This window comes from Dipodomys spectabilis, unplaced genomic scaffold (assembly GCF_019054845.1).
Source record: "Dipodomys spectabilis isolate Male_0828 unplaced genomic scaffold, ASM1905484v1 ptg000006l, whole genome shotgun sequence".
NCBI lineage: Eukaryota > Metazoa > Chordata > Mammalia > Rodentia > Heteromyidae > Dipodomys > Dipodomys spectabilis.
This window is the reverse complement of record NW_024870683.1, coordinates 1,521,587-1,546,213: the sequence shown is the minus strand read 5'-3', so window position 1 is coordinate 1,546,213 and position 24,627 is coordinate 1,521,587. Positions and strand designations below refer to the sequence as shown.

General features: G+C 36.9%; 1 protein-coding gene across 3 annotated transcripts in view; it reads left to right on the top strand.

Moving 5' to 3' along the window:
• The window catches only part of Caap1 (caspase activity and apoptosis inhibitor 1), a 48,599-nt gene that overhangs the window by 6,575 nt on the left and 17,397 nt on the right, over nt 1–24,627 (top strand). For all 3 annotated transcript variants that reach the window (XR_006150167.1, XM_042696824.1, XM_042696811.1), the window contains 3 exons: nt 1,025–1,109; nt 2,163–2,238; nt 12,997–13,070. Coding sequence is in view for 2 of the 3 variants with exons in the window: in XM_042696824.1 (XP_042552758.1) it covers nt 1,025–1,109; nt 2,163–2,238; nt 12,997–13,070 (235 nt within the window). In the remaining variant the exon portion in view is untranslated. The remainder of the gene's footprint in view (nt 1–1,024; nt 1,110–2,162; nt 2,239–12,996; nt 13,071–24,627) is intronic.

Sequence of the window (24,627 nt, the reverse complement as noted above, 5' to 3'; positions counted from 1 at the left end):
TAGAATTTTTAAATTTATTTATTTATTTTTTATGCCTGTTTGGGGTTTGAACTAAGGGTTTGAGTGTTGTGCCTGAGCTGCTGCTGCTTCTTTTTTTCTTTTTTTTTTTTTTTTTTTGTCAGTCATGGAGCTTGAACTCTGGGCTTAGGTGCTGTCCCTCAGCTCTTCAGCTCAAGGCTAGCACTTTACCACTTGAGCTACAGAGCCACTTCCAGCTTTTTTGTTTATGTGGTGCTGAGGAATCGAACCCAGGGCCTCATGCATGTGAGGCAAGCACTCTACCATTGAGCCACTTTCCCAGCCCCTGAGCTTCTTTTTTTTTTAATATTTATTTTCAAATAATTTTTATTAAGATTAACTGATTATATAAATTTCACATATTTCACAGTATTGTGGGACAGTAATACATTTTAACCTTCATAAGGCAAATTGTCATTATCATGGTTTATAAATTCTGTGAATTCTATAAACTGATAATACAATTATTTCTTCCAAACTGTCTGAGCTTCTTTTGATCCGCAGATCTCAGCCTTCTGAGTAGCTAGGATTACAGGTGTGAGCCACCAAGCCCCAGCTTGGAATTTTTTTTACAGTTGTAGTTTTCCAATTTCTTTTCTTTCTTTTTATTTTATTATTATTTTTTTTGTGGGAGTCTGGTCATGGGGCCTGAACTCTGGGCCTGGGTGCTATCCCTCAGCTCTTCAGCTCAAGGCTAGCGCTCTATCACTTGAGCCACAGCGCCACTTCCGGCTTTTTTCTTTTTGCTTATGTGGTGCTGAGGAATTGAACCCAGGGCCTCAGGCATGCAAGGCAAGCGCTCTACCACTGAGCCACCTTCCCAGCCCTTTTTCTTTTTTATTATTATTATTATTCTAATGCTTTTCTTTGGGGTGGGTGAGAAGAGGGAAGTACAAGGTGAGAGGGATGAGAACTGGTGATCTTTTGTTTTAGTTTAAGTACTAATTTTCCAGTTTCTATTGAAACTATCGCACATAAATGCAATTAAAAATATCATTTCCTTTAGAACTGTTCAATAGAGGAAATTAAAAAACTATGCCAAGAACAATTAGAGCTCCTATCTGAAAAAAAAATCCTGAAGATTCTTGAGGGTAAGAATATTTCTACATTCTGCTAACTTATTAAACTGTGTATACCATAAATTCTGAAGCTTTTTTCTCTTATTTGGATGTTACTTTGGTTTCATTAGTGGGTAATCATTGAAGAATATTTGCTTTTGTGCTGAGTAATACAATTTACATACCAGAATAGAATCTCCTGAAGAGATTTCCTGTATAGTTAAGTATGATATATAGAAATACTATTTATATATACAGAAAACAGCATAAGCTTGTATACTGTTATAAAGTTAGAAAAAATGTCTATAAAAATACTGTAAAAAAATTACAGGGAAGGCAAAGATGTTTCTGAAAATAATTTGAACAATTTTCTGCTTTATAGTATTTATAGATTAGTTAACTAATACATATTTTTTCAGCTCTATTATGGTTCACATGTAATTAGAAGAATTCCTTGAAATTTGCAGATGCTCATCTGAAAGAATTCTCTGTGATCCTACTAGAATGTTTGATTTCCACATTTTCTCTTCTAGCTTTTCCTCCCTCCCTCCCTCCCTCCCTCCCTCCCTCCCTCCCTCCCTTCCTTTCTTCCTTTCTTCCTTCCTTCCTTCCTTCCTTCCTTCCTTCCTTCCTTCCTTCCTTCCTTCCTCCCTTCCTCCCTCCCTCCCTCCCTCCCTCCCTTCCCTCCCTCCCTCCCTCCCTCCCTCCCTCCCTCCCTCCCTCCCTCCCTCCCTCCCTCCCTCCACTTTCTTTTTTGGAACTTGCCAAGGAGTTTAGCATTTGCACCATAGATGAAACAAACAACAGATACTTGAGGTTCCAGAGAAAAATAATTTAAAAAAATAAATTATTAAATAGATTTTATAACTCGAGAAATAGATTTGTAGGAATGTATATGAACGCATTCTTATATAGGGCAAGGCAATGAAAAAAAAAATTGAAAAACTCATTGTTTTAAATATAAGCAATTGAAAAGACTTAACTATAAAGTGTTCAAATGTGCATTGCTTTTAAAAATGGACCTCTGTTATTAACTGATTTTTACTTTCTACAAGCATGTTTTCAATAGTTTGTTTCATTTATAAGGTGACAATGGTGTGGACTCTGATATGGAAGAGGAGGCAGATGATGGCTCCAAGATGGGATCTGATTTAGTCAATCAGTAAGTTTAAACACTTCCATTTTCACTTCTAAGTTTCTTTGTTATTCCTTTGGAGATTTTCCTCTACATCAGAGATTCAGTGTTTTAATTATATGAAATAAGTTCTGGTATGCTGTGACACACAGTAGGATGATGATAGATAATGGGTATGTACTATATATGCCAAAAATCTAAAAGTCGTGAATAATTTTACCATAAATGAATTATAAATGAGGCCAGGTGTCAGTGGCTCACACTATAATCCTAGCTACTCAGGAGACAGAGTTTAGGAGGATGGAGGCTAGCCTGGGCATAAAGTTCACGAGACTCTCATCCAATAGCTCAATGAATGCAGTGATGCAAACCTATCATTCCAGTTACCTTGGACGCTGAGATCAGGAGGATCAAGGTTCCAGGCCAGCCCAGGCGGAAATGTTCACAAGACCCCAGTTCAACAAAAAAACTAGGCACGGTGGTATGTGCCTGTCATCCCAGCCATGATGGGGAGCAAAAATAGAAAGTCTAGGCTGGCTCCAGGCAAAAAGCAAGACCTCATCTTAAAAATATTCAGAGCAAGCCAGACGCTGGTAGCTCATACCTATAATCCTAGCTGAGATCTAAAGAACGTAGTTTGAAGCCAGCCCAGGCAGGAAAGTCCATGAGACTCTTTATCTTCAGTTAACCTCCCCAAAAAGGTCAGAAGTGGAGTTGTGGCTCAAGTGGTAGAGTTCTAGCCTTGAGTGAAAAAACCTAGGGATTGTGTGCAGATGCAGAGTTCAAATCCTAGGACTGGCACACAAAATAAAGAAAGGGGTGGGTGGGGGGAGGAAAAGAGCAAAAAAATGCCCAGAGGTGAGTAAAGTGGCAGAGTGCCTTCCCTAGCATGCACAAAGTCCTAAGATCAAACCCCAGTACTGAAGAAAAAAAACAACAACCAGTAAATAAAAAAAGAATTATAAATAGGATGGAGGCTAGCATGGGCATAAAGTTCATAAGACCCTATTAATTCAATTTAAACGTTGTGTAATTTTTACATGCATGCAAACACAATAACCTGTTAATAGGTTTAATTTTTATGTGTTTATTTTAATGTGTTTATCAATTAAAATACGTAGGATAACTAGAAAAATAAACTTGGTTGCATTTAATTTTTCCCACCTATAGGCTATTGTGTGTATTCTGAGCATGTTTAAGGTAGGGTAGGCTAATGTCCATGTTTGGTAGGTTAAGTGTATTAAATTCATTTTTGACTTAATATTTCAACGTAAGAATGTGTTTGAGTTGGAAGTAACTCCCATCTAAATTGAAGGAACATCTGTACTTGGCAAGCAGGACATAACAATGCTAGATGTGCTTTGGAGATTGAAGAAGGTACCACAAGCTAAGGAGTGTAGGTGTCCTTTTGGGAGCTGGAAAATATAAGAAATGAATTTTCCCTGGAGCTGCTAGAAGGAATGCAACACTGGCCCTATCTTGATTCTAGTTCTCTAAGATTCACTTTAAATTTTTGACCTCAGAACTATTCAAGAATAAATTTCTTTTGTTTTAACCTATTATATAATTTGTGCACATTGATGTATACACACCTGCTGTGGTGGTACATACCTAGTGTGCTATCATCCACCTGTAATCTCATAATTCATTTGTAGGCGTAACAGGAAAGTATTATAATTGCTTGGTTTCTCTTGTTTTTGTGTGTATGCTAGTCCTGGGTCTTAAACTCAGTGCCTGTGTGCTGTTCCTGAGCCTTTATATTAAAGGTTAGTGCTCTGCTACTTGAGCCACAACTTCACTTCCAGCTTTTTGGTGGTTAGAGATGAATGTCATAGACTTTCCTTCTTGGGTTGGCTTTGAACCATGATTCTCAGATCTCTGCCTCATTAGTTGCTAGGATTACAGGTGTGAGCCACCCGCACTACCTGCTACCTGCTTTGTTTACAACCTAGTCAGTTAGCCAAAGTTACAGATTGGTTGTCTAAAAATATAAAGGGTTTTTTTTTTGGTTGGTTGTGGAGCTTTAACTCTGGGCTTGGGCACTGTCCCTCAGCTCTTCAGCTCAAGGCTAGTGCTCCCATTTGAGCTACAGCGCCACTTTCGGTTTTCTGGTGGTTTATTAGAGATAGGAGTCTCACAGTCTTTCCTGCCCTGGCTGGCTTTGAACCACGATCCTCAGATCTCAGCCACCTGAGGAGCTAGGATTTATAAAGGTTTTTTTAAATGTAAATGTTTTTTTTTTCTCATGCTGTGTAATGTACTTTATATACAGTATGGCAAAAACAACTCCCTAATCCTTCTATAAGGAAAAAGTGAAATGAAAGAAAAGGGAGGAGTGAAATGAAAAATGTGAATGGTGGAAGACGAAGAATGGCAAGGAAAGGAACCAAGGGAAAAACAGAGAGAGACATTAATATTTAGTCTGCCAGTTCTTATTGATGTGCTGGTAAAAATTAAACATCACTGAGTTTCATTCTCCTCATTGTGAGATTTAGAAGACCTTGCTTGATAATTTTTAAGTTGGATTTCAGGTCTTTTGATTCTAACATTTCATCTTTTGAGATACATTATTGAATTATTTACACCCCAGTTTTAACTAATTAGGTACTGTTCAGAATCCCCATTATTCAACAGTGATGGGGAGGAGTACCAAATCTTTCCTAGTTTTATTTTAAATAGGTGCTTTATTGGGCGGGGAAGGTGGCTCAGTGTTAGAGTGCTAGCCTTGCATGAATGAGGCCCTGGGTTCAATTTCTCAGCACCACATAAATAGAAAAAGCTGGAAGTGGCGCTGTGGCTCAAGTGGTAGAACACTAGCCTTGAGCTGAAGAGCTGAGGGACAGTGCCCAGGCCTAGATTTCAGGCCTCATGACTGGCAAAAAAAAAAACTGGCAAAAAAAAAACCCCAAAAACCAACCAAACAAAAAAAAAAACCCCAAAAACAACAACAACAAAAATAGATGATATAATGTTTAACTGACTAGAGCATGCACATCTCAAATGTCAGTTTTCCTTTCATTACTCTTAGTGAAAGTTAGAACCTTAGTTTTGCATGACTTATTTTGTCTTTTTTTTATATTATTAAATGTTTAAATTTTTTGAAATAGTTTCCAACATTAAAATAAAAATACTGGCCAGGAGCTGGTGGCTCACGCCTGTAATCCTAGCTACTCAGGAGGCTGAGATCTGAGGATCGGACAGTGAGACACTTATCTCCAATAAACCACTCAGAAAATCAGAAGTGGTACTGTGGCTCTAGTGGTAGAGCTAGAGCGCTAGCCTTGAGCTGAAGAGCTGAGAGACCTCGCCCAGAGGTCAAGCCCCAGGACCAACAAACAAAACAAAACAAAACAAAACAAAACACCTGGGGGGAGTGAAGGAATAGTAGGAGAAAAACAAAAGTAAGTGTTTACAATGCTCAACAAGGTATGTACTCATTACCTTACTTCTGTATAGCATCTTTACAATAAAATTAAAAAACAAACAAACAAACAACAAAATGCATCAGGTTACTGGGCACCACTGACTCACTCTTGTAGTCCTAGCTGCTCAGGAGGCTGAGATCTGAGGACTGTGGTTCAAAGCCAAACCTGGGTAGGAAAGTCTGTGAGACTTCAGTTAATACCAAAAAGAGATGAAAGTGGAGCTGTAACTCAGGTGGTAGGGTAGTGCCAGGTTTGAGCCTGGGTGCCAGCACCCAGGCCCTGAGTTCAAGCCCCAGGACAGGTACCAAAAAAACTCCAAAAAGGACTGGAGGTGTGGCTTAGTGGTATATCACCTGCCAGCAAGTATGAGACCCTGAGTTCAAAATTGAATAGGAATTAGATTTAAGAATTATGCAGATGTGATATCCATAGTTTCTAAATAGTTGTATTTAGCAAAAGCTAAGGGATGGTATTGTCACCCTAGAGAAACAAACAAAAACAACTATATTGTAGATAGTTGAAAAACTTTAGCATCTATGGGGCTGGGAAGGTGGCTCAGTGGTAGAGCGCTTGCCTTGCATGCCTGAGGCCCTGGGTTCGATTCCTTAGCACCACATAAGCAAAAAGAAAAAAGCCGGAAGTGGCGCTGTGTCTCAAGTGGTAGAGAACTAGCCTTGAGCTGAAGAGCTGAGGGACAGTGCTCAGGCCCAGAGTTCAGGCCCCACAACCGGACTAAAAAAAAAAAAAAAGAAAAACTTGAGCATCTGTAATTTTATATTGTTTAAAAGCTATCAGCAATGTATCAATACTTGTGAAAACTAAGAATTAAGATAAACTGTGACAAAAACAATACTTGTAATAATAAGAATAAATAAGATAATATGCAGATCTGGAACTAGGAGTGCTATCTCCATCTGGAGACAGGCTGGCAAAGAAGCTTTATTATAGTTAAATAGCACTAACAACGAGAATAGGTATTTGGCTTATAATGTTAGATGATTAAGCTCTAAGCAATGTGTTTGTAATGAAATTTAAGTCTTAAATAGTGCAGTGAGATAATCAAGACTAAAATAATAAAAGTACAAACACTTCATGGAAATCTTAGCAATGCTTTAGAATTGCTTTTGCTAAATATCTTTAAATAAATATACTTTATTGAATGATATTGAGGGAGATGTCAGTGGAAATGAAGCTGTATTTCCCTGTAGATAATAAGTAACATTGAAATAATTTTGTAGTTTTAGAGGACAGATTCAAAAATCCAGATTCTCAAAGTTAGTTATATCACAAAATAAGTTATTTATGAATGTTGTGGTATAACTTTTCCTAGCCACTCCTTGTTTCTTAGCAGAGTATGGACATGTTCTAAATTGGCTATCTAATTCTAGTTTTGAATTCAGTTTTTGAAAAGTGAATTAACTTCTACTTGGATTCCAGTGGCTTATACCTATAATCCTAGCTAATCAGGAGGCTGAAATGTGAGGATTGCAGTTCAAAGCTAGTCAAAGCAGCAAAGTTTGTGAGACTCTTAATCTCCAATTAACTACAAAACAAAATGAAACAACAACAAAACAATTGTGAAGCTGTGGCTCAAGGGAGCACTATCCATGAGTGAAAAAGCTAAAGGAGATTGCCTGGGCCTGGCATTTGAGACCCAATTCTGGCACAAACACACAAAAAAAGATTATATAAATAGGCCTGAGTTTAGGAAATATGTGTGCAAATTAAACCGCTTTATTTTCACCATATGGTTTAAATATCTCAAAATTTATAGAGAATTGTAAGGATTACTTTAAAATGTCCATTTAAGTTAGTGTTTTAAAAATCTAAAATGTGAACAGCTTGTTTTAAAATAGAAAGTATGGTTATTAAAATGTTGACAGGATTAAAAAGAGCAAGTGGGTTTCATCTACTTACTACTTACATGGTATTATTCATTAGACTGAATTAGTTTAATAGTCATGTTTCTTAAATAGTCTACACCCTTCAAAACAAGAATGTTTTTCTGTATACTGTTTATAGTAAGGGTAGGTATTTGAGAGAAGATAAAAGAATATAGTGAAAATATAGATGTAATTTTCTCCATCTGTATATGTTAAAGTCCCTCAAAGATACTCAAATTCTATTTGCTAAGTCATTAAATGTTAATGTATCCATTAAAAGGGGACTTTGCAAATATGATTTAGATGTGTATTGAGGTGAGATTTTTCCAGAATTATCAGGTTGAGCCCTGAATGCAGTCATATGTATCTTTCACATGAAGTATGAAGGACATTTGACACAGAAGACTATGATAAAGGCTGGGAAGGTGGCTCAGTGGTAGAGCGCTTGCCTTGCATGCATGAGGCCCTGGGTTCAATTCCTCAGCACCACATAAGCAAAAAGAAAAAAGTTGGAAGTGGCACTGTGGCTCAAGTGGTAGAGCGCTAGCCTTGAGCTGAAGAGCTGAGGGACAGCGCCCAGACCCTGAGTTAAGGCCCCACGACCAGACCCCCCCCCCCCCCCCCCCACACACACACACACACAAAGACTATGATAAAAGCATAGGGAAGCAGTTAGCTTTGAATGTAGATGAAGGGGCCATGAGAATGGGAATAAGACTGTAGCTACAAATGCTGGAGTAGTCAAAGAGATAGTCTTCCTGAAGCATTGGGAGGGAGTGGCGCCCTGCTAAGGCATTGACATTGGCTCAGTGATACATATTTTGGGCTTCTTCCCTCCAGAATTGGAAGAGAATAAATACTTGTGTTGCAAATTTGTTACAGCAGCCATAGGAAGCGGTATACCATCTTACACACCATCTAAATTCAATCCACATATCTGGTGTGTGACTGGGAAACAGGGGGAAAGATTGTTTATAGACTCAAGTTAAGATTCCCTGCTTCAAAGCTAACCATTATTAACAGTTCTCTTGTGTTCTTTTGCTGGGAAATGTTATGCTTTCCTAGAGTGACTGTTTGTCTTTATGTATCTAGTGTGCTATTTACTATCTTACTTATTTGAATTATAAATATATACACATAGCACAATGAGATGCAGTAAGAATAAGTTTACTGCCATTTACCATTCTGCCTTTCTGTAGAATAATCAGAGCAAACCATCCTTTTGTATCCTCCTAGAGGTATTCCATACACTTAACAGATTATTGTATGTATGTTTACATGTATATATGTGTATGTATGTATATGTATAACATGTACATATATGTATATACACATATACATAACATATATATGTATATATAAATATATGTTACATATTACTTATATGTGCACATATAATCTACTTAAACATATATGCATATATATACACTGTAGACACAAATGGTAGCACATTGTGAGGACTATTCTTTTCCTATTTATTTTTTTTCTATATAACAATATACCTTATTTTCTTTTTTCTTTTTTTTTTTTTGGGGTCCATCGTGGGGCCTGAACTCTGGGCCAGGGCGCTGTCCCTCAGCTCTTCAGCTCAAGGTTAGGGCTCTACCACTTGAACTATAGCGCTACTTCCGGCTTTTTTTTTTTCTGCTTATGTGGTGTTGAGGAATCAACCCAGGGCCTCATGCATGCAAGGCAAGTGCTCTACCACTGGGCCACCTTCCCAGCCCATATGCCTTATTGTCTTAGATTTTTGAAGGCGAATCAGAAAGACGTAACTTGAAGCTGGGAATGATCCTCAGTTTAGAGCCAACATATAATCAAACCTTTATATTAAAATTTCCTAATATTTTTCATTTGGACAAGAAATTGGTCCTCAGATCTTCTTTAGAAATGTTTTTTAAGCCTTTATTAATTTACATGTATGGTTGTTCTTAATTAAGTTCCAAAGATCTCCCCAGTGTATTACTCTGATAAAAAAAAAATATCTTGGGGTTGTAAAAATGGATAGAGTGGATAATTAACTGTATTTGGGTAAAAGAAAATAAATTTAATCAGTGTTAATTTGATAAATTTAGGCATACAGATATTGCTCTATAATTCAAAACTAGCTTTTAAGTTAATTTGCTTAAAATAAAGAATTGCAGATGGGAAAGGGAGTTGGAAAAATAAAATAGGATTCTTTTGTTTTAAATGGAGGGAAATACAGAGATCATGATGGAACTCTCAACCCAAATTTTCTTTGAGTTCTTTCCTTTGTCCTCTCTTTTCTCTCCTTTTTTTTTTAATAAAATTTTTATTTAGTTTCAGAGTGTTTGATAGAAGTATTTAAATATAAATTAAACTATTCCTAGTACTTGTACCTAATTTTACATGAGAGTAAACTTTAATTTTCATAACTAGAAACAAAAAGACAAAGGTATATTGAAGATTTATTAGACATTAAGTCATTTTTTGTAACACTTTTTCATGCTATTTAATGCTTTAAAAATCAAGTAGATAACTCTCATTTGTAAAGTAATTTGAGTTGTAATGTCTACATCTTAGAAAAATTAGCTCGCATAGATTTTAAAAAATTTAAATTTTAAATTAAAAAAATTTAAATCTGTTGGAAACTGTTTCTGGGTTTTGCTTTGCTATGTTTTGCCTTTCGGTGATACTGATGTAAAAAGTGTTCATCATTTCACTTTTCTGCCACAGGGTGGTACACTGTACCTACTGTCTGAAATTCAATAGCTTGATCAAACCTAACTTTACATAAAACAGAATTTTATAGACATTTATAGAGTAGATAGAAGTTTTATAGAGTATAAACAGATGATTACAGATAACAGATAGTCTTTATACAAGAGTCTTAATTTTATTTAAAGGATAGTTAATGATATTTGACTAGTTTTTATTATATTTTAGTCCTTAAATGTTTTATTTGGAAATAATCTCAGACAATGATATGTTGCAAGAATAAGAGTTCTATAAGAAATATCCACATAGCCCTTATATTGATTTATCTATTAACATTGTATTCCATTTGTCTTTCAGTATTCCTGAGTATTTTTTATGAAACATTTGAGGTATAAGTTACATATATTATGATACTTTGCCCTTAAATATTTCTCCAAAGGACGTTGATATTCCATTATATAACCACAAGTATCAACTTCAGGAAATTCAGTATTACTATTTCAACTTGTTCAGCTTAGTTAAGTATATCTTTTATAACATTTTCCCCTTCTGTTCAGCAGTGTCAGGTCAGTTATAACATGTCATTGTCATGGTTGTTTAGCACCCCCCCCCCCCTTTTTTTTTTTTTTTTGGGTCCGGTTGTGGGGCCTGAACTCTGGGCCTGGGTGCTGTCTCTCAGCTCTTCAGCTCAAGGCTAGCGCTCTACCACAGCGCCACTTCCGGCTTTTTTCTTTTTTTTTTTTTTTTGCTTATGTGGTGCTGAGGAATCGAACCCAGGGCCTCAGGCATGCAAGGCAAGCGCTCTACCACTGAGCCACCTTCCCAGCCCCATCCCCCCCCTTTTTTTTTAATGTTGGTGTGGGGCCTGAACTTTGGGCCTGAGCACTGTCCCTCAGCTCTTAAGCTCAAGGCTACAACTTGAGCCACATTGCCACTTCCAACCTTTTCTGCTTATGTGGTACTGAGGGATCAAACCCAGGGCCTCATGCATGCGAGGCAAGCACTCTACCACTGAGCCACCTTCCCAGCCTTGTTTAGCTTCCTTTAATGGCAATATTTCCATAGCCCTTTTTATTTTATACTACATTAACATTGAACTCCTCTTACTAGAATATTGATCATTTCAATTAGGGTTTGTGTGGTATTCATAATACATATTATACATTCTGGGCCACAATGCACAGATGATATTTCATTTTCATTACAGTATTACATGTGCTCACTTATTTATGTTCATTTATTTATGGTGGTACTGGAATTTGGACTCAGGATGTAGCACTTGTTGAAGTTTGGTGTTTCATAAATTGGTTTCAGTTAAATTTGTTAACTACTGAATAAAAGCAAACATTTTAATATATTTTATGGGGCACCATATCATGTTTAGATTTTTTGTAAATGTAGCTAAATATATGTAGATGAAGAATGAATTGCCATTCGGGGAGGTATAAAAGCAAACCAAACATTTCCTGTAAAGGTTGATATTTAGATTAACGCTCTCAATAGGTAAAAAGTCTCATTTGTCTGGAATACTAGAAGTGGCACACTTTAATATGATTCCTTGCATTACTTGTTATTTTGCTCCTGGGTTGCCAAGGAAAATTGTTGTTGATATACCCTTGGGATCTACCAGTTGTTTGGGTGAAAAAATAAAATCTGAAATAGGTGACTTTAGACAATAAAGAAGTGTGAAGAATTGAGCCAGGGCAGTTATAAATCTCTCAAGTGTTAAAATTAATTAATATCAAAGCTATATAATTCTTTTTTGAGAAAGATTTTTACCACATAACCTAGGCTGGCCTGGAACTTGAAATTCTTCTGCCTCAGCCACCAAAGTGCTAGGATTGCTGACATACATCACCATGTCTGGCTCCAACATCAGATGGCTTTGAGTCTCTGTTTGAATTTGTGCAGTATTAATACAAGCTTTTTAAAGTACAAAATAAACACACAGAACCAATATATTGACTGGAAAGAATATTATAAACTTTTGAAACAAATGATCATAGTCACTCCCCACCCCCTTAGGCTATTTGAAAGATTTATTAATGTTAACTAGATAGAAATTGTTTACTGAGCAGGAAAACTTCCTATATATTTTTAATGTGTTAATCTTAGAGTGTGTATAAAAGTTTTGAGGTTATGAGTTTTGGAGAAAGTAGTCATTTCATCTGAATATTTGCACTTAGTTTATTGACTTTTTTTTTTGCTGAAAAGCTATTTGTAGAATCAATATTAAGGTGTGCAATGCTGTCTTAAGTGGTATGATGCTGTCTTAAGAAGTCATCAGTTTAGTTTTCTGTTTCTGAACTTGGTGAATTGAAACTTTTTTATAATACATTTAACACATGTACTTTGATTATATAGTATATTGAATATAAAATATGTATTTTCAACTACTGTAGACATCAAAGCATTTGAGGTATGAAATTAGACGAATATAATGTAATTTGAAATTCCAAATTCCCATTAAATTTAACAGTGGAACTTGAAAAATTATTGCATACTGCTGTGAGTGGTGATTTCTCCCATTAACTACCCTGCAGAGTATTGGAAGGGAGAAGAAAATTGCCTCCATGTTCCTTCTGGGTTTACCCCTTGATTTTTTCAAAGGAATATATTCCTTAAGTTGGTTTGTCGCTGCTGACACTTAGTACATGTTTCTGAGTCTCAGAATGTACTACCTTGTACCTTGGGGCTTACAGGAATCCATTGTTTTTTCCCAAGTGTCTCCCTTATTTCTAGGAACTTGGGCAGTAAATATTTCATTAAAATTTTCTTAATGTATTTTTATTCCTCAGACAAGATACCTGTATAGATTCTACTTCTTCCCTGAGAGAAAATAAACAGCTGGAATGTTTGGAGTTAAAACAAGGTATGGCTTAAATACATAATCCGTTTTTACCTTTTGCCAATGGTAAGTTTACAGTGTTCCATACCACTCCAGATACAGTACCAGGTAAAGTTACAGATAAAGTACCAGAGTGATTTATTTGGTCCAAAATAAAAAGAGGAAAGAATCTATCCTTTATTTCTTAGCTACTGGAAGAACCTTAGTAATGCTTAGTTGATTATAGGCATCACCAGAAAGATTTTGTAATCTTGAACAGTTTTAGTTGAGTAATTTCTCTTATATAGTCTTACCTATAAGGCACTAAAGTATATGTTAACTGAGTAGCTTAGAGTTATAGGTGGAAAAAGCCAATAACTTTTGTTGTTTTTGTTTTTGTTTGCTTGTTTGCTTTTTGAGACAGGGTGTTTTGTAGCTCAGGTTGGCCTTGAAGCTCCAATTCTTTTGCATATTCTTCCCAAGTCCTGGAAGTTACAGGCCTGTAACTTTTACAGGATAACCTTTTCCCCCAAGATATTTACTTTGTCCTTATTTAATTTCTTTCTTGAAGAAATAAAGTATTAAGTTTAAATTTATCTTAGCCTTGTAGATTAATAGGAATAATCTTTTATATGCCTTTTGGTTCTCATCTCTACTAGGAAAAACTCGAGTATAAGAAGTTATTTTTACAGCTACTCAAATATCACTTCACATTTTCCCATTTCCTGTAAAATTAATTCAAAGCTTCAAGTATCTGTTGCAAATAAGAGGATTGAGTTTTCTGCTATGCATACATCTAATCTTTGATGTCTTAGGATAGTTTTTATAAAACTAACCATAGGAAAGAGAAGCAGATCGACAGACTTTTAAAACTGTAGTCTGTTATTAATGCTTAATAAGGTAAAAAATGTATAATTTATATGTACAAGGAAAAAGCCCTAGATTAATATTTCTAATGGTCTTGGGAATTATTTATGCTTTCCAGAAGTTCTTTTATATTAGTCTCAAAAATAGCCAGACAAAATGTACTATGATTACTTCTGAGCAACTCCACAACTCAGATTTTGTTTGACTGGCATGTTAAATATTAACACTTTTTTCATATAACTTAATCACATAATTCCTCCTATACTTCATGTATAATTAAACAGCACTGTTTCTTTTGTTTCTAAATGTTTTTGTATCAAGCGGTATGGATAGTATGCTGTTACTTCATCTGGGGAGAGACTTAAGTCATATAAAAGATATAAAAGACTGTAATGAGTCAGGTCATTCCCATTCCAATGGAAAAAGGAGTAGAGACTGTATTGCACAAGTTAGCTAAACCTGCCTTCTTAGGCAAGATAGTTTTCTTGAGTTAAGGTACTCAAGAGTTTTATAGAATTCCCTTCCTAGTGTCAACAGCTTAGTTTCTGTGATTTTCTTGTGGTACCTTTAATTATTTGGTTTTTGTTTTTTTTGGTGTGTGTGTGTGGGTTCTGGTCGTGGGGCCTGAACTCTGGGCTTGGGCGCTGTCCCTCAGCTCTTCAGCTCAAGGCTAGCGTTCTACCACTTGAGCCACAGCACCACTTCCAGCTTTTTTCTTTTTGCTTATGTGGTGCTGAGGAATCGAACCCAGGGCCTCTTGCATGCAAGGCAAGCACTCTACCACTGAGCCACCTTCCCAGCCCCACCTTTAATTATTTGGAAACCAGTCATGGAGGTACAAAGAAAAAAACCTCACAGTATGCCAGTGTCATAAGTCCAGGCCTTTAATGCTTTCAAACCTGTAAACTACAGTAAGGATCTCACACTAATTACCTCAAGTCTCAGTAACACCTATGGCATCGAGCAAAGAGGGTCCAGAAACTGATAACAAAGTTTGCCACTTTTGATGGCAGTTTATGATCAGTTATTCTTAGCCTGTAATAAAGGCTTAAATTAAGTTTCAACTTCTACATAAATTAAGGGAGTAAGTCAATAATAAAATGACTAATATGTAAGCATTGCATAATGGGATAAACATAACTCATCCAGAAGGTTTATGCAGAATATCTTTCATATAAATACTAGCATAGTTGTAATCTGAACCAGATAATAAGTAACTTGTATGGAGTTATCAAGATGCTGAGGTGTCAGGAAATACAAATCTTAGCAAGTTAAATAAAGATCATTCCTTTTTTCTTTTTTCTTTTTTTTGTCAGTTATAGGGCTTGAACTCAGAGCCTGAGTGTTGTCCCTGAGCTCTTGCTCTTTGCTCTACCACTTTGAGCCACAGTGCCACTTCCGGTTTTCAGGTGATTAATTGGAGATAAGAATCTCATTGACTTTCCTGCCTGGGCTGGTTTTGAACCATGGTCCTCAGATCTCAGCCTCCTGAGTAGCTAGGGTTACAGGCATGAGCCACCAATGCCTGGTTCAGTCCCTTTTTTCTAAATGAACAAATGGTTATTTGTAACACGCAGAACTCTCAAAATGTTATACTGTTTCTTTAACTTTTCTTGCATAGTTAGCTATTCTGCTCACAATGAGCTTCATAAAAACAGAGTAAAATGGTCCTGTGAGTGCATTGGCATTTAAATAGCTTGACCATTTAAGACAATTCGTTGAAGCTTATTGAGTACTAAAATGACCTTTTTTGTTCAGAAGACCAGAATATAAAGTAGCATTGGATTTTCATTTTGTTTTTTTATTTTGTGCTAGTCACAGGGCGTGAACTCAGGGCCTATGTACTGTCCCTGAGCTTCTTTTGCTCAAGGCTAGTGCTCTACCACTTGAGCCACAGTACCACTTCTGGCTTTTTGGTAGTTAATTGGAGATAAGAATCTCAGACTTGGGGCTGGGAAGGTGGCTAGGTGGTAGAGTGCTTACATCCCATTCATGAGGTCCTGGGTTCTATTCCTCAGCACCACATAAGCAGGAAAAACTGGGAAGTGGTGCTGTGGCTTAAGTGGTAGAGTGCTAGCCTTGAGCTGAAGACCTGAGGGACAGTGCCCAGCCTGGAGTTCAGGCCCCATGACTGACAAAAAAACCAAAAAACTCAGACTTTTCTGCTTAGCCTGGCTTTGAACTGTGATTTTCAGATCTTAGCCTCCTGAGTAGCTAGGCTCATATAGTTTTATATTTAATATATTTGCTAAGCAATGAACAACCTTCCATCTAATTTTAAAAAATTTCAGAAATTAGTAAGGCATCAGTGTTTTCCCCTCTAGCAGTATAGTATGACTGACACATAAGAATTAACATTATTTATAATATTTATGATGTAAAAATACATAAATATATTATGTCTTGGAAATTGTCATTAAAAAAAATCTTTAAACTAAGAAATGACTGAGTTAAGTTTAGATATTTAGATTGGAGAAAGAAATTGAGTTGAAGTTTCTAGTCATTATTCTACAATATTTGAAGGGTTGTCAAAAGAAGAGTGATTTGTTCTGCATGGTCCCCAGGAATAAAAATGGAATCATAAGATAAAATTATCATTGGACCAAAAATTTTGGATCCATTTATGTCAAATTATCAGAGCTGTCAGCCCTCTAAGTGAAATTCCTATCGCCAGTGGTGTTCCAACAAAGGTTGCATGCACCAACACCTGGTGGCGCTGTTGTACAGCATATTCAAACAGGACTCTGAGGTTTGGCCTCAGTCTTAAAGTGGCTTTCAAACCGGAAAAATTTGTAAAGACTAGTGCTTAGCAAATTGTTTGTACTTGGAAGAGTGCATACCTATATAAATTAATATTTTTGTTTATTTTGTACCAGTACTGAGGCTTGAAGTTGGCCTGAGTACTGTCCCTGAGTTTTTATGCTAAAGGCTAGCACTCTACCACTTGAGCCACAGCTCCACTTCTGGCTTTTTGATAATTAATTGGGGAAAAAGAGTCTCAAGCCCTCTTCTGTCCAATCTGTCTTCGAACCTCAATCTTAAGATATCAGTTTCCTGAATAGCTAGGATAACAGGCATGAGCCATCAGTATATGACTAATAGATATTATCTTAAATTGTTCAATGGAAGCCAAGTGAAATATTCAAACTTTTTTCTGTTACCTCTAGATTTTAAACTTCTATTAAAGAAAGGATGCTTTGTTTAGCTTATAGGTTATTTGATGGTTCTTTGAAACATTTTCATTTGAATATAGTCATTAAGTATAACCAGTCATAATGTAATCATATGCTATATAAAACGATCAAAGTTTCCAAGCCATTTACTACAGTTTACTGTGAATCCTATTTATTACTTTTTCATTTGAAAATTATTCTTCCTTATTAGAGGTATGCAGAACATAAAATATACATATAAAGTTTTGTTTTGGTTAGGCATACATTTTCTATTGACAATGATCTAGTTAGCTGGGTATGAGTGGCTTATGCCTGTAACCCAAGCTATTCAGGAGGCTGAGGTCTGATGACAGTGGTTTGAAGCCAGCCTGGGCAGGAAACTGAGAGTCATCTCCAATAAACTACTCAAAAAAAAAGAAGTGTCGCTGTGGCTCAAGTGGTAGAGTACTAGCCTTGAGCACAGAGAGGCTCAGGGACAGAGCCGAGGCCCTGAGGTCAAGCCCTGGGACTGGTGCACAAAAATAAATAAGTAAACAAATAAATAAACAATTTAGTTGTCTTCTGCATTTTTATTTTGGGCTTCAATTTATGAGTTGGTTTTTTCCTAGACGGCTTCAAAATTGACCTTATTAAACTGAAGCTGTATGGTAGAGCACAGCCTAGCTTCATGTAAATGGTCCTGGCCTAGGTTATCTCCAGAACTAAAATATTTTTTTTCCGGCTGGGAAGGTGGCTCAGTGGTAGAGTGCTTGCCTCGTATGCATGAGGTCCTTGGTTCTATTCCTTAGCGCCACATAAGCAGAAAAAGCCAGAAGTGGCACTGTGACTCAAGTGGTAGAGCATTAGCCTTGAGTTGAAATGCTGAGGGACAGCGCCCAGGCCCAGAGTTTAAGCCCCTACTTTCTTTTTTCTTTTCTTTTTTTCCTCTTCAGAGATTATAAACTAATAAGCCTAGAATTTTACTGGGAATTGATGTCACATTTCCTGTACTGTTGTCTTGTAGGAGACACTTTCATTTGACAACCAGAGCTGTGTTGCTCTGTTACATTTAGTTCCAGTATATCTTGGAATAGAAATAGAAATCAATTGTGAATTTGAGTTTTAACACCTCTAATCTAGTCTGTCCACATCTGAAGTATCAATTCATCTACATCAGTAGCAAACTTAGATCAAGCTACAAGTCCTCCCCCTTTGGTTTTTTGAGACAGTTTCTTACCATGTTCCCAGATTGGACTGGAACTCACTGTGTGGTCCATGCTGGCTTTGAACTAAAAATTCCTCTGCCTTACATTCAGTCCTAAGGATTAAACCTTGGGCCTTGTGCTGGCTAAGCAGTCATTTTAGCATTTGAACTATGCTGTAGCCCTTTTGTTTCTGAGACGGGATCTTGTTACCTTTCTGATATTGACTTATGATCCTCCTGCCTCTGCAGGTATGAACCAGCAGCATCTGGAACCATTGGATTACTTTAAAGTAAATCCCAAATATATTCAGTTAATTGATAAATATTTTAGTACAGATGGTCCCCAATTTGCAGTGGTTTGATTCTGTGATAGTGTTAAAAATAATTTGTATAGAATAGAAAGCCATACTCTGTGTGTGTGGTTGTGTGTGTGTATCCACATGCGCACACACGACAGAGAAAGGGATGGGGGAGAGGAGAAAGAGGAGAGAGGAGAGCTTGAATCCAAGGTTGGGTTATTGTCCCTGAGCTTTTTTGCTCAAAGCTAGCTAGCACTCTTATTACTTGAACCATAGCTCTACTTTTGGCTTTTTGGTAATTAATTGGAGATAAAAGTCATAGACTTTTCTGTTTAGGCTTGGCTGTGAACTGTGATCCTCAGAGTCTGGCCTCCTGAGTAGCTAGGGATTACAGGTGTGAACTACAGGTGCCTGGCTGGAACCATACTTGGAATCCAGAATTTTGACCTTTTCCAGGGCTAGGGACATAGTGACGCCCAGTATAGAGCTGTTTGTACTGCCCAGCCAATATAAGTGTTCAGAGCATATTTAAACCAGGCTAGGCTAAGCTTTTTAGGGTTGATATGTTAGACATATTAAATGCCTTTTCAATTTATGGTATTTTCAACTTATGATAGGTTCATCTGTATACAACTACATTGTATGTTGAGGAGCATCTGTAGTGTGTAACTCTTCAAAATAAGAGATCCATCTATATGTATCTCTGTTGTCTTTTCTTTGCAGTTTATTTCTTTTAATTTTTTAAATTAAAAAAAATTTTTTTTTGGGTCCGGTTGTGGGGCCTGAACTCTGGGACTGAGTGCTGTCCCTCAGCTCTTCAGCTCAAGGCAGGTGCTCTACCACTTGAACCACAGTGCCACTTCCAGCTTTTTTTCTTTTTGCTTATATGGTGCTGAGGAATCGAACCCAGGGCCTCATGCATGCAAAGCAAGCGCTCTACCGCTGAGCCACCTTTCCAGCCCTGCAGTTTATTTCTTGAGACTGAGTTTTTTTGTTCTGTAAAATTTTTTTACTTCCTTGATTGTAACTGTTTATTCCTTTGTCTCTTTTGTTTTCTGCAAAGTAGTAGATTTACAGGCTTGATAAGTTTAAAGTTGGGGACATGGCTCTAAGAGTAGGATACCTGCTTTGCAATTATGATACCCTGAGCTTAAATTAAAATGTTGCTAGAAAATAAAACCCCAGTTATTTACTTACTTGAACCTGTTTTGAACAAATTCAAGTTTGAAGTTTTTGGCAAGAATAGTTAGAAGCACTGCTGTGTGCCCCCATGAGGAAGCACAGAGTATAACATTTCTACTTTTTTGTGATCCTATTCTTATTATTGTATATTGTCCGTTATCACTGATGAAAATATCCCTGTTCTCCGAAGTTAGTTACTATGGTTTGTCTCCCCAAAAGTTTATGTGTTGGACATTTAATCCTTAAATTTGTTAATAGTATTTGGCAGTGAGCTTTTGGGAGATAAATGAGGATTAGATAAGTCATGAACGTGGAGCCCTCTGTTTCTTCAGTGGGTTCTTGGTAGGGAAGGGAATATATAATATATATGTGCCATCTTTAGCAGAAATTCAGACATTGATGTAATATAATAATTCATTATCAAGAGGTTTCACAGGCATGTTGTCATTCCGAAAATTAGGCAATCTTCCTCCCCTCCCCCCTCTCCTCCCCTCCCCTCCCCTCTCCTCTCCTCTCCTCTCCTCCCCTCCCCTCTCTCCCTTCCCCCTCCTCTCCCCTCTCCTCCCCTCCCCTCCCCTCTCTCCCTCCCTCCCTCCCTCCCTCCTTTCCTTTCCTTTCCTTTCCTTCCCTTCCCTTCCCTTCCTTCCTTCCTTCCTTCCTTCCTTCCTTCCTTCCTCCCTTCCTTCCTTCCTTCCTTCCTTCCTTCCTTCCTTCCTTCCTTCCTTCCTTCCTTCCTTCCTTCCTTCCTTCCCTCCTTCCCGCCTTCCTTCCTTCCCTCCTTCCTTCTTTTGTCAATTGTGGGGCTTATATTCAGGGCTTGAGTGCTGTCCCTGGACTTTTGTGCTCAGGATAACATTCTACCACATGAGTCACAGCTCTACATCTGGTTATCTTGTGGTTATTTGGCGATGAGAGTTTCACAGTCTTTCCTGCCTGGGCTGACTTTGAGCTGTGATCCTCAGTTCTCAGCCTCCTGAGTAGCTAGGATTACAGGTGAGAGCCACTGGTACCTTAGATAATCTCTTATTTTATAAACAAGAATCGTTTTTTGTCAGGCTGAACTATTAGCAACTAAAATATTTTATAAGCACTTTTAAGGTTTAAATTGCTGGTATAATTTGAAAGTCCTTTTGAACTTGTTAAACTCAAAATATTTGAAGTGTGATTAGTAATTCATATATGTTTGTTTGCTTTCATTGGATATCCTACATAAAACATCTAAGAAAAATCAAATCTGTGACTTAGCATATTTCCCTGATACATAACTTAGAGGATCCATGCTGCTTTCAAGCATTAAAATTGGTTATCAATATAGGTATTAGTAGTAAAAATATAAGTATTACATTAAAAATTTTCCCATTTCATAGTATACTTTCATTTGTACCAAAGTATATTACTTTTAAAAGCATAATTCTATTGTTATTATTAAGGAATTGTACATAAAGTTTACAAAAGTCAGATAATGAGTACAATTCTTTTTAACATTGTCACTCCTTTTTTCACTTTCTTCCACTTCCCTCTCTCATGTCTGCCCATAAATTACCTAGTTCATTTTTTACATAGTGTATATTGGATACTATCATTTAATTTGTTAACCTTCTCTCCCTCCATTTCTATGCTTGCTTTTGCCTCCCAAAATGACAAAAAATAAAAACAACATCAATAATAGCAGCAACAACAAAAAGTATACTAGTTTTAAAGTGATTTGGTATGATATAGTTTGTCTTCCTTTCAGTGTTAAGAATTGGGAGTGTTCTGTGTAGATGCCAAATATTTTGTCTTTGTGATTTTATTCTTTGTTTTTTTTTTTTTTGGTCGGTCGTGGGGCTTGAACTCTGGGCCTGGGCGCTGTCCCTCAGCTCTTCAGCTCAAGGCAAGCACTCTACCACTTGAGCTACAGCGCCACTTCCGGTTTTCTGGTGGTTTTATTGGAGATAGGAGTCTCGCAGTCTCTCCTGCCTGGGTTGGCTTTGAACCGCGATCCTCAGATCTCAGCCTCCTGAGTAGCTAGGATTACAGGCGTGAGCCACCAGCGCCCGGCTTGTCTTCGTGATTTTAACCCATGTTCATAACTATGGCTCATTGAATAATATAAAAATATTTCTCCAATCAATTATTTCATATATTCATTTGTTTCAGTGGTGTATTAGAGTGGTTATTGATTCATATTGCTGTCTAGATACTGATTCTAGATGGACTATTTAAACTCTTTAGTACTCGGTAGCAGAGTTTTGGCTGTGAAACAAGTTGGTAGAACAGCAGATAGAAGGAAAACAAAAGAGAAATGGTGAGACTATAGTGAGCAGCATTGGCAAGCATTGGCAAATAGCTGGTTGGAGTATCAGCTGGAAGAGATGAATGCTTGAGAAAACTCAGCACTCTTTACTACCTTTTCCCTTAAATCTTAAAGTCCTTTAATCTTTCCCCATATGCTGTCCACTTCATTTTTTCATTTGTGTTGCTTTTCTCTGAAGTGCTGTAAATGGTATGTGATACTTTAGAGGTCATTCATTTACCTTAATGGAGGAGCAAAATTAATAGAAAGAATGTATCATAATCTCTTGTTTCTTTGCGAATTGTATCAAGTTATTTTAGTATTTCTCTTCCAAAAGGACAGTAACTCTTATTTGCTTGCTTTTTCCTACACTGCTTATGATTACAATGCTTTTTATATTTCATAGTTCAAACTTTTATTACTGTTATTTTAAATTGAAGTTTAAATATTTTCACTCAGCTATATCTATTTCATTTTTCTTGTGAGATATCAATAATCTTATGTCATATGTACATCAAATTTTTTTCCTTTATGGCTGTAATGAAGCTCAAATGATTAAGTGGTATTAAGTATAGTATCTTTGTAAAGTTAAAACACTTACTTAGTTCATGTAAATCATATTGTGTATTACTTCTAATTATTGAGTTTTTTAACTTTCTCAGAATGAATTCTAAAGCTTTATTAAAATAATCACATTATTTGTATTATCTCAGTACTAATTTGATTTTATTTAAAAGAATAAGGATAATTTACGTGTGTGTGTGTGTGTGTGTGTGTGTGTGTGTGTGTGTGTGTGTGTGTGTGTGTGTGTGTGTGTGTGTGTGTGTGTGTGTGTGTGTGTGTGTGTGTGTGTCCGTGTCCTCTGGGGCTGGAACTCAAGGCCTGGGAGCTGTCCCTGAGCTTTTGTGCTCAAGGCTAATGATTTACCACTTGAGCCACAGCTCCACTTCTGACTTTTTGCTCATTAATTGGAGGTTAAGAGGCTCGTGTACAGGCTGGCTTTGAGCCACAATCCCTAGATCTCAACCTTCTGAGTAGCTAGAATAACAGGTGTGAGCTATGGGCTCTTGGGAATAATTTACCGTTTGATGATTATTACTGTTACACAGAGTCAGGGCTGTGTGAAAGCTTGGTTCAGAAGGACAGAACATGACCACATTGAAATTGTAAGGAATTTGAATGAGACATTTGGGGTTAAATAACTTCTTTATTAAAAAAAATTATGTTTTACATTCTGTACTTTGAGGGTCATAATTGATAGGAAACTCCCTAAACTTTCTACTACTAATAATGAGAGTAATTATCTTTGAAAATATATTTATATGTTTGCAAATGATGCTTTAACAAGTGAGTATCGGGGCTGGGAATGTGGCTTAGTGGTAGAGTGCTTTTCTAGTATGCATGAAGCCCTGGGTTCAATTCCTCAGTACCATATAAACAGAAAAAGCCGGAAGTGGCAATGTGGCTCAAGTGATAGAGTGCTAGCCTTGAGCAAAAGAAGCTCAGGGACAGTGCACAGGCCCTAAGTTAAAGCCACCCCCACCCCCACCCCAAAGTGAGTCAATATGATGAAAATTAAACAGTAAAAAGATCTGATGATCCTATAAGACCTTCAAGTACTTTTATATTGTTTATAATAAATCATTTCAGGTGTACAATTTACAACATTTTGGCATATGTAATCTAATAATGGACAGATGGAATCTATGAATGCCTTCTACAGTATTGTGTTCCAGAGACCTCAGACCATTTGGATTTTTGGATAATTCTGAATGTAAACAGAAAGTACCAAATTTACAGAGCACTGTTTCTTTAGTAATAGATGTACTGTTTTTGATATAAAAATGAGTAAAGCAAGGCCTAAACTTTTGTCCCTAAAAAGTTTGAAGCACACTCATACAAATGAAAATGTCTTGTCCAGGTATTTCTTCTTGAAATATTGAGACTGTGTATGTAAATCTTTTGATCCTACCTCTTATGCTGATAGCTTTATAAAATAATATTTTGTAAGTTTGGAGCAGAGTCTTTTTAGCTGTAGCTAAACAGAATATTAAAAAGCTTAAAAATGATCAAAATTAAATGAGCATATATTGTTTGGTGCTTCTTAGTCACCAAAAATAGTATTTGAAAACTGACTTTTCCCTACCCAGGGTGGAGGGGGTAGGAATACATTTTGTTATCACAATTTTCCTTTGGCAGAAGTATTGTAAATGAGTTTACTCTTATGAAAGCCAACATTAAAGAACCATTCCAAGCTAGGTGCATGTGGCTCACACCTGTAATTCCAGCTAATCAGGAAGCTTGTATCTGAGGATTGAGATTCAGAGCCACTCTGGGCTGACTCTTAGTTCCAACTAACCATACCACAAAAGCACCTAGAAGTAGAGCTGTGGCTCAAGAGCTAGAGTGCCAGCCTAGAGTGAAAAAGAACCTTGTCCAGCCCCACGACCGACAAAAAAAAAAAAGAACCTTGTCCAGGCTCTGGCGCGTGCATGTGCGCGTACACGTGTGCACACACACACAAATTATTCTTTAAACAAAAATTATATTAGGGCTTGCAAATATAAATAATAATAAATAGTACTCAAAGTTGTAAATTTGTCTAAAGTTGGGTAATATCCAC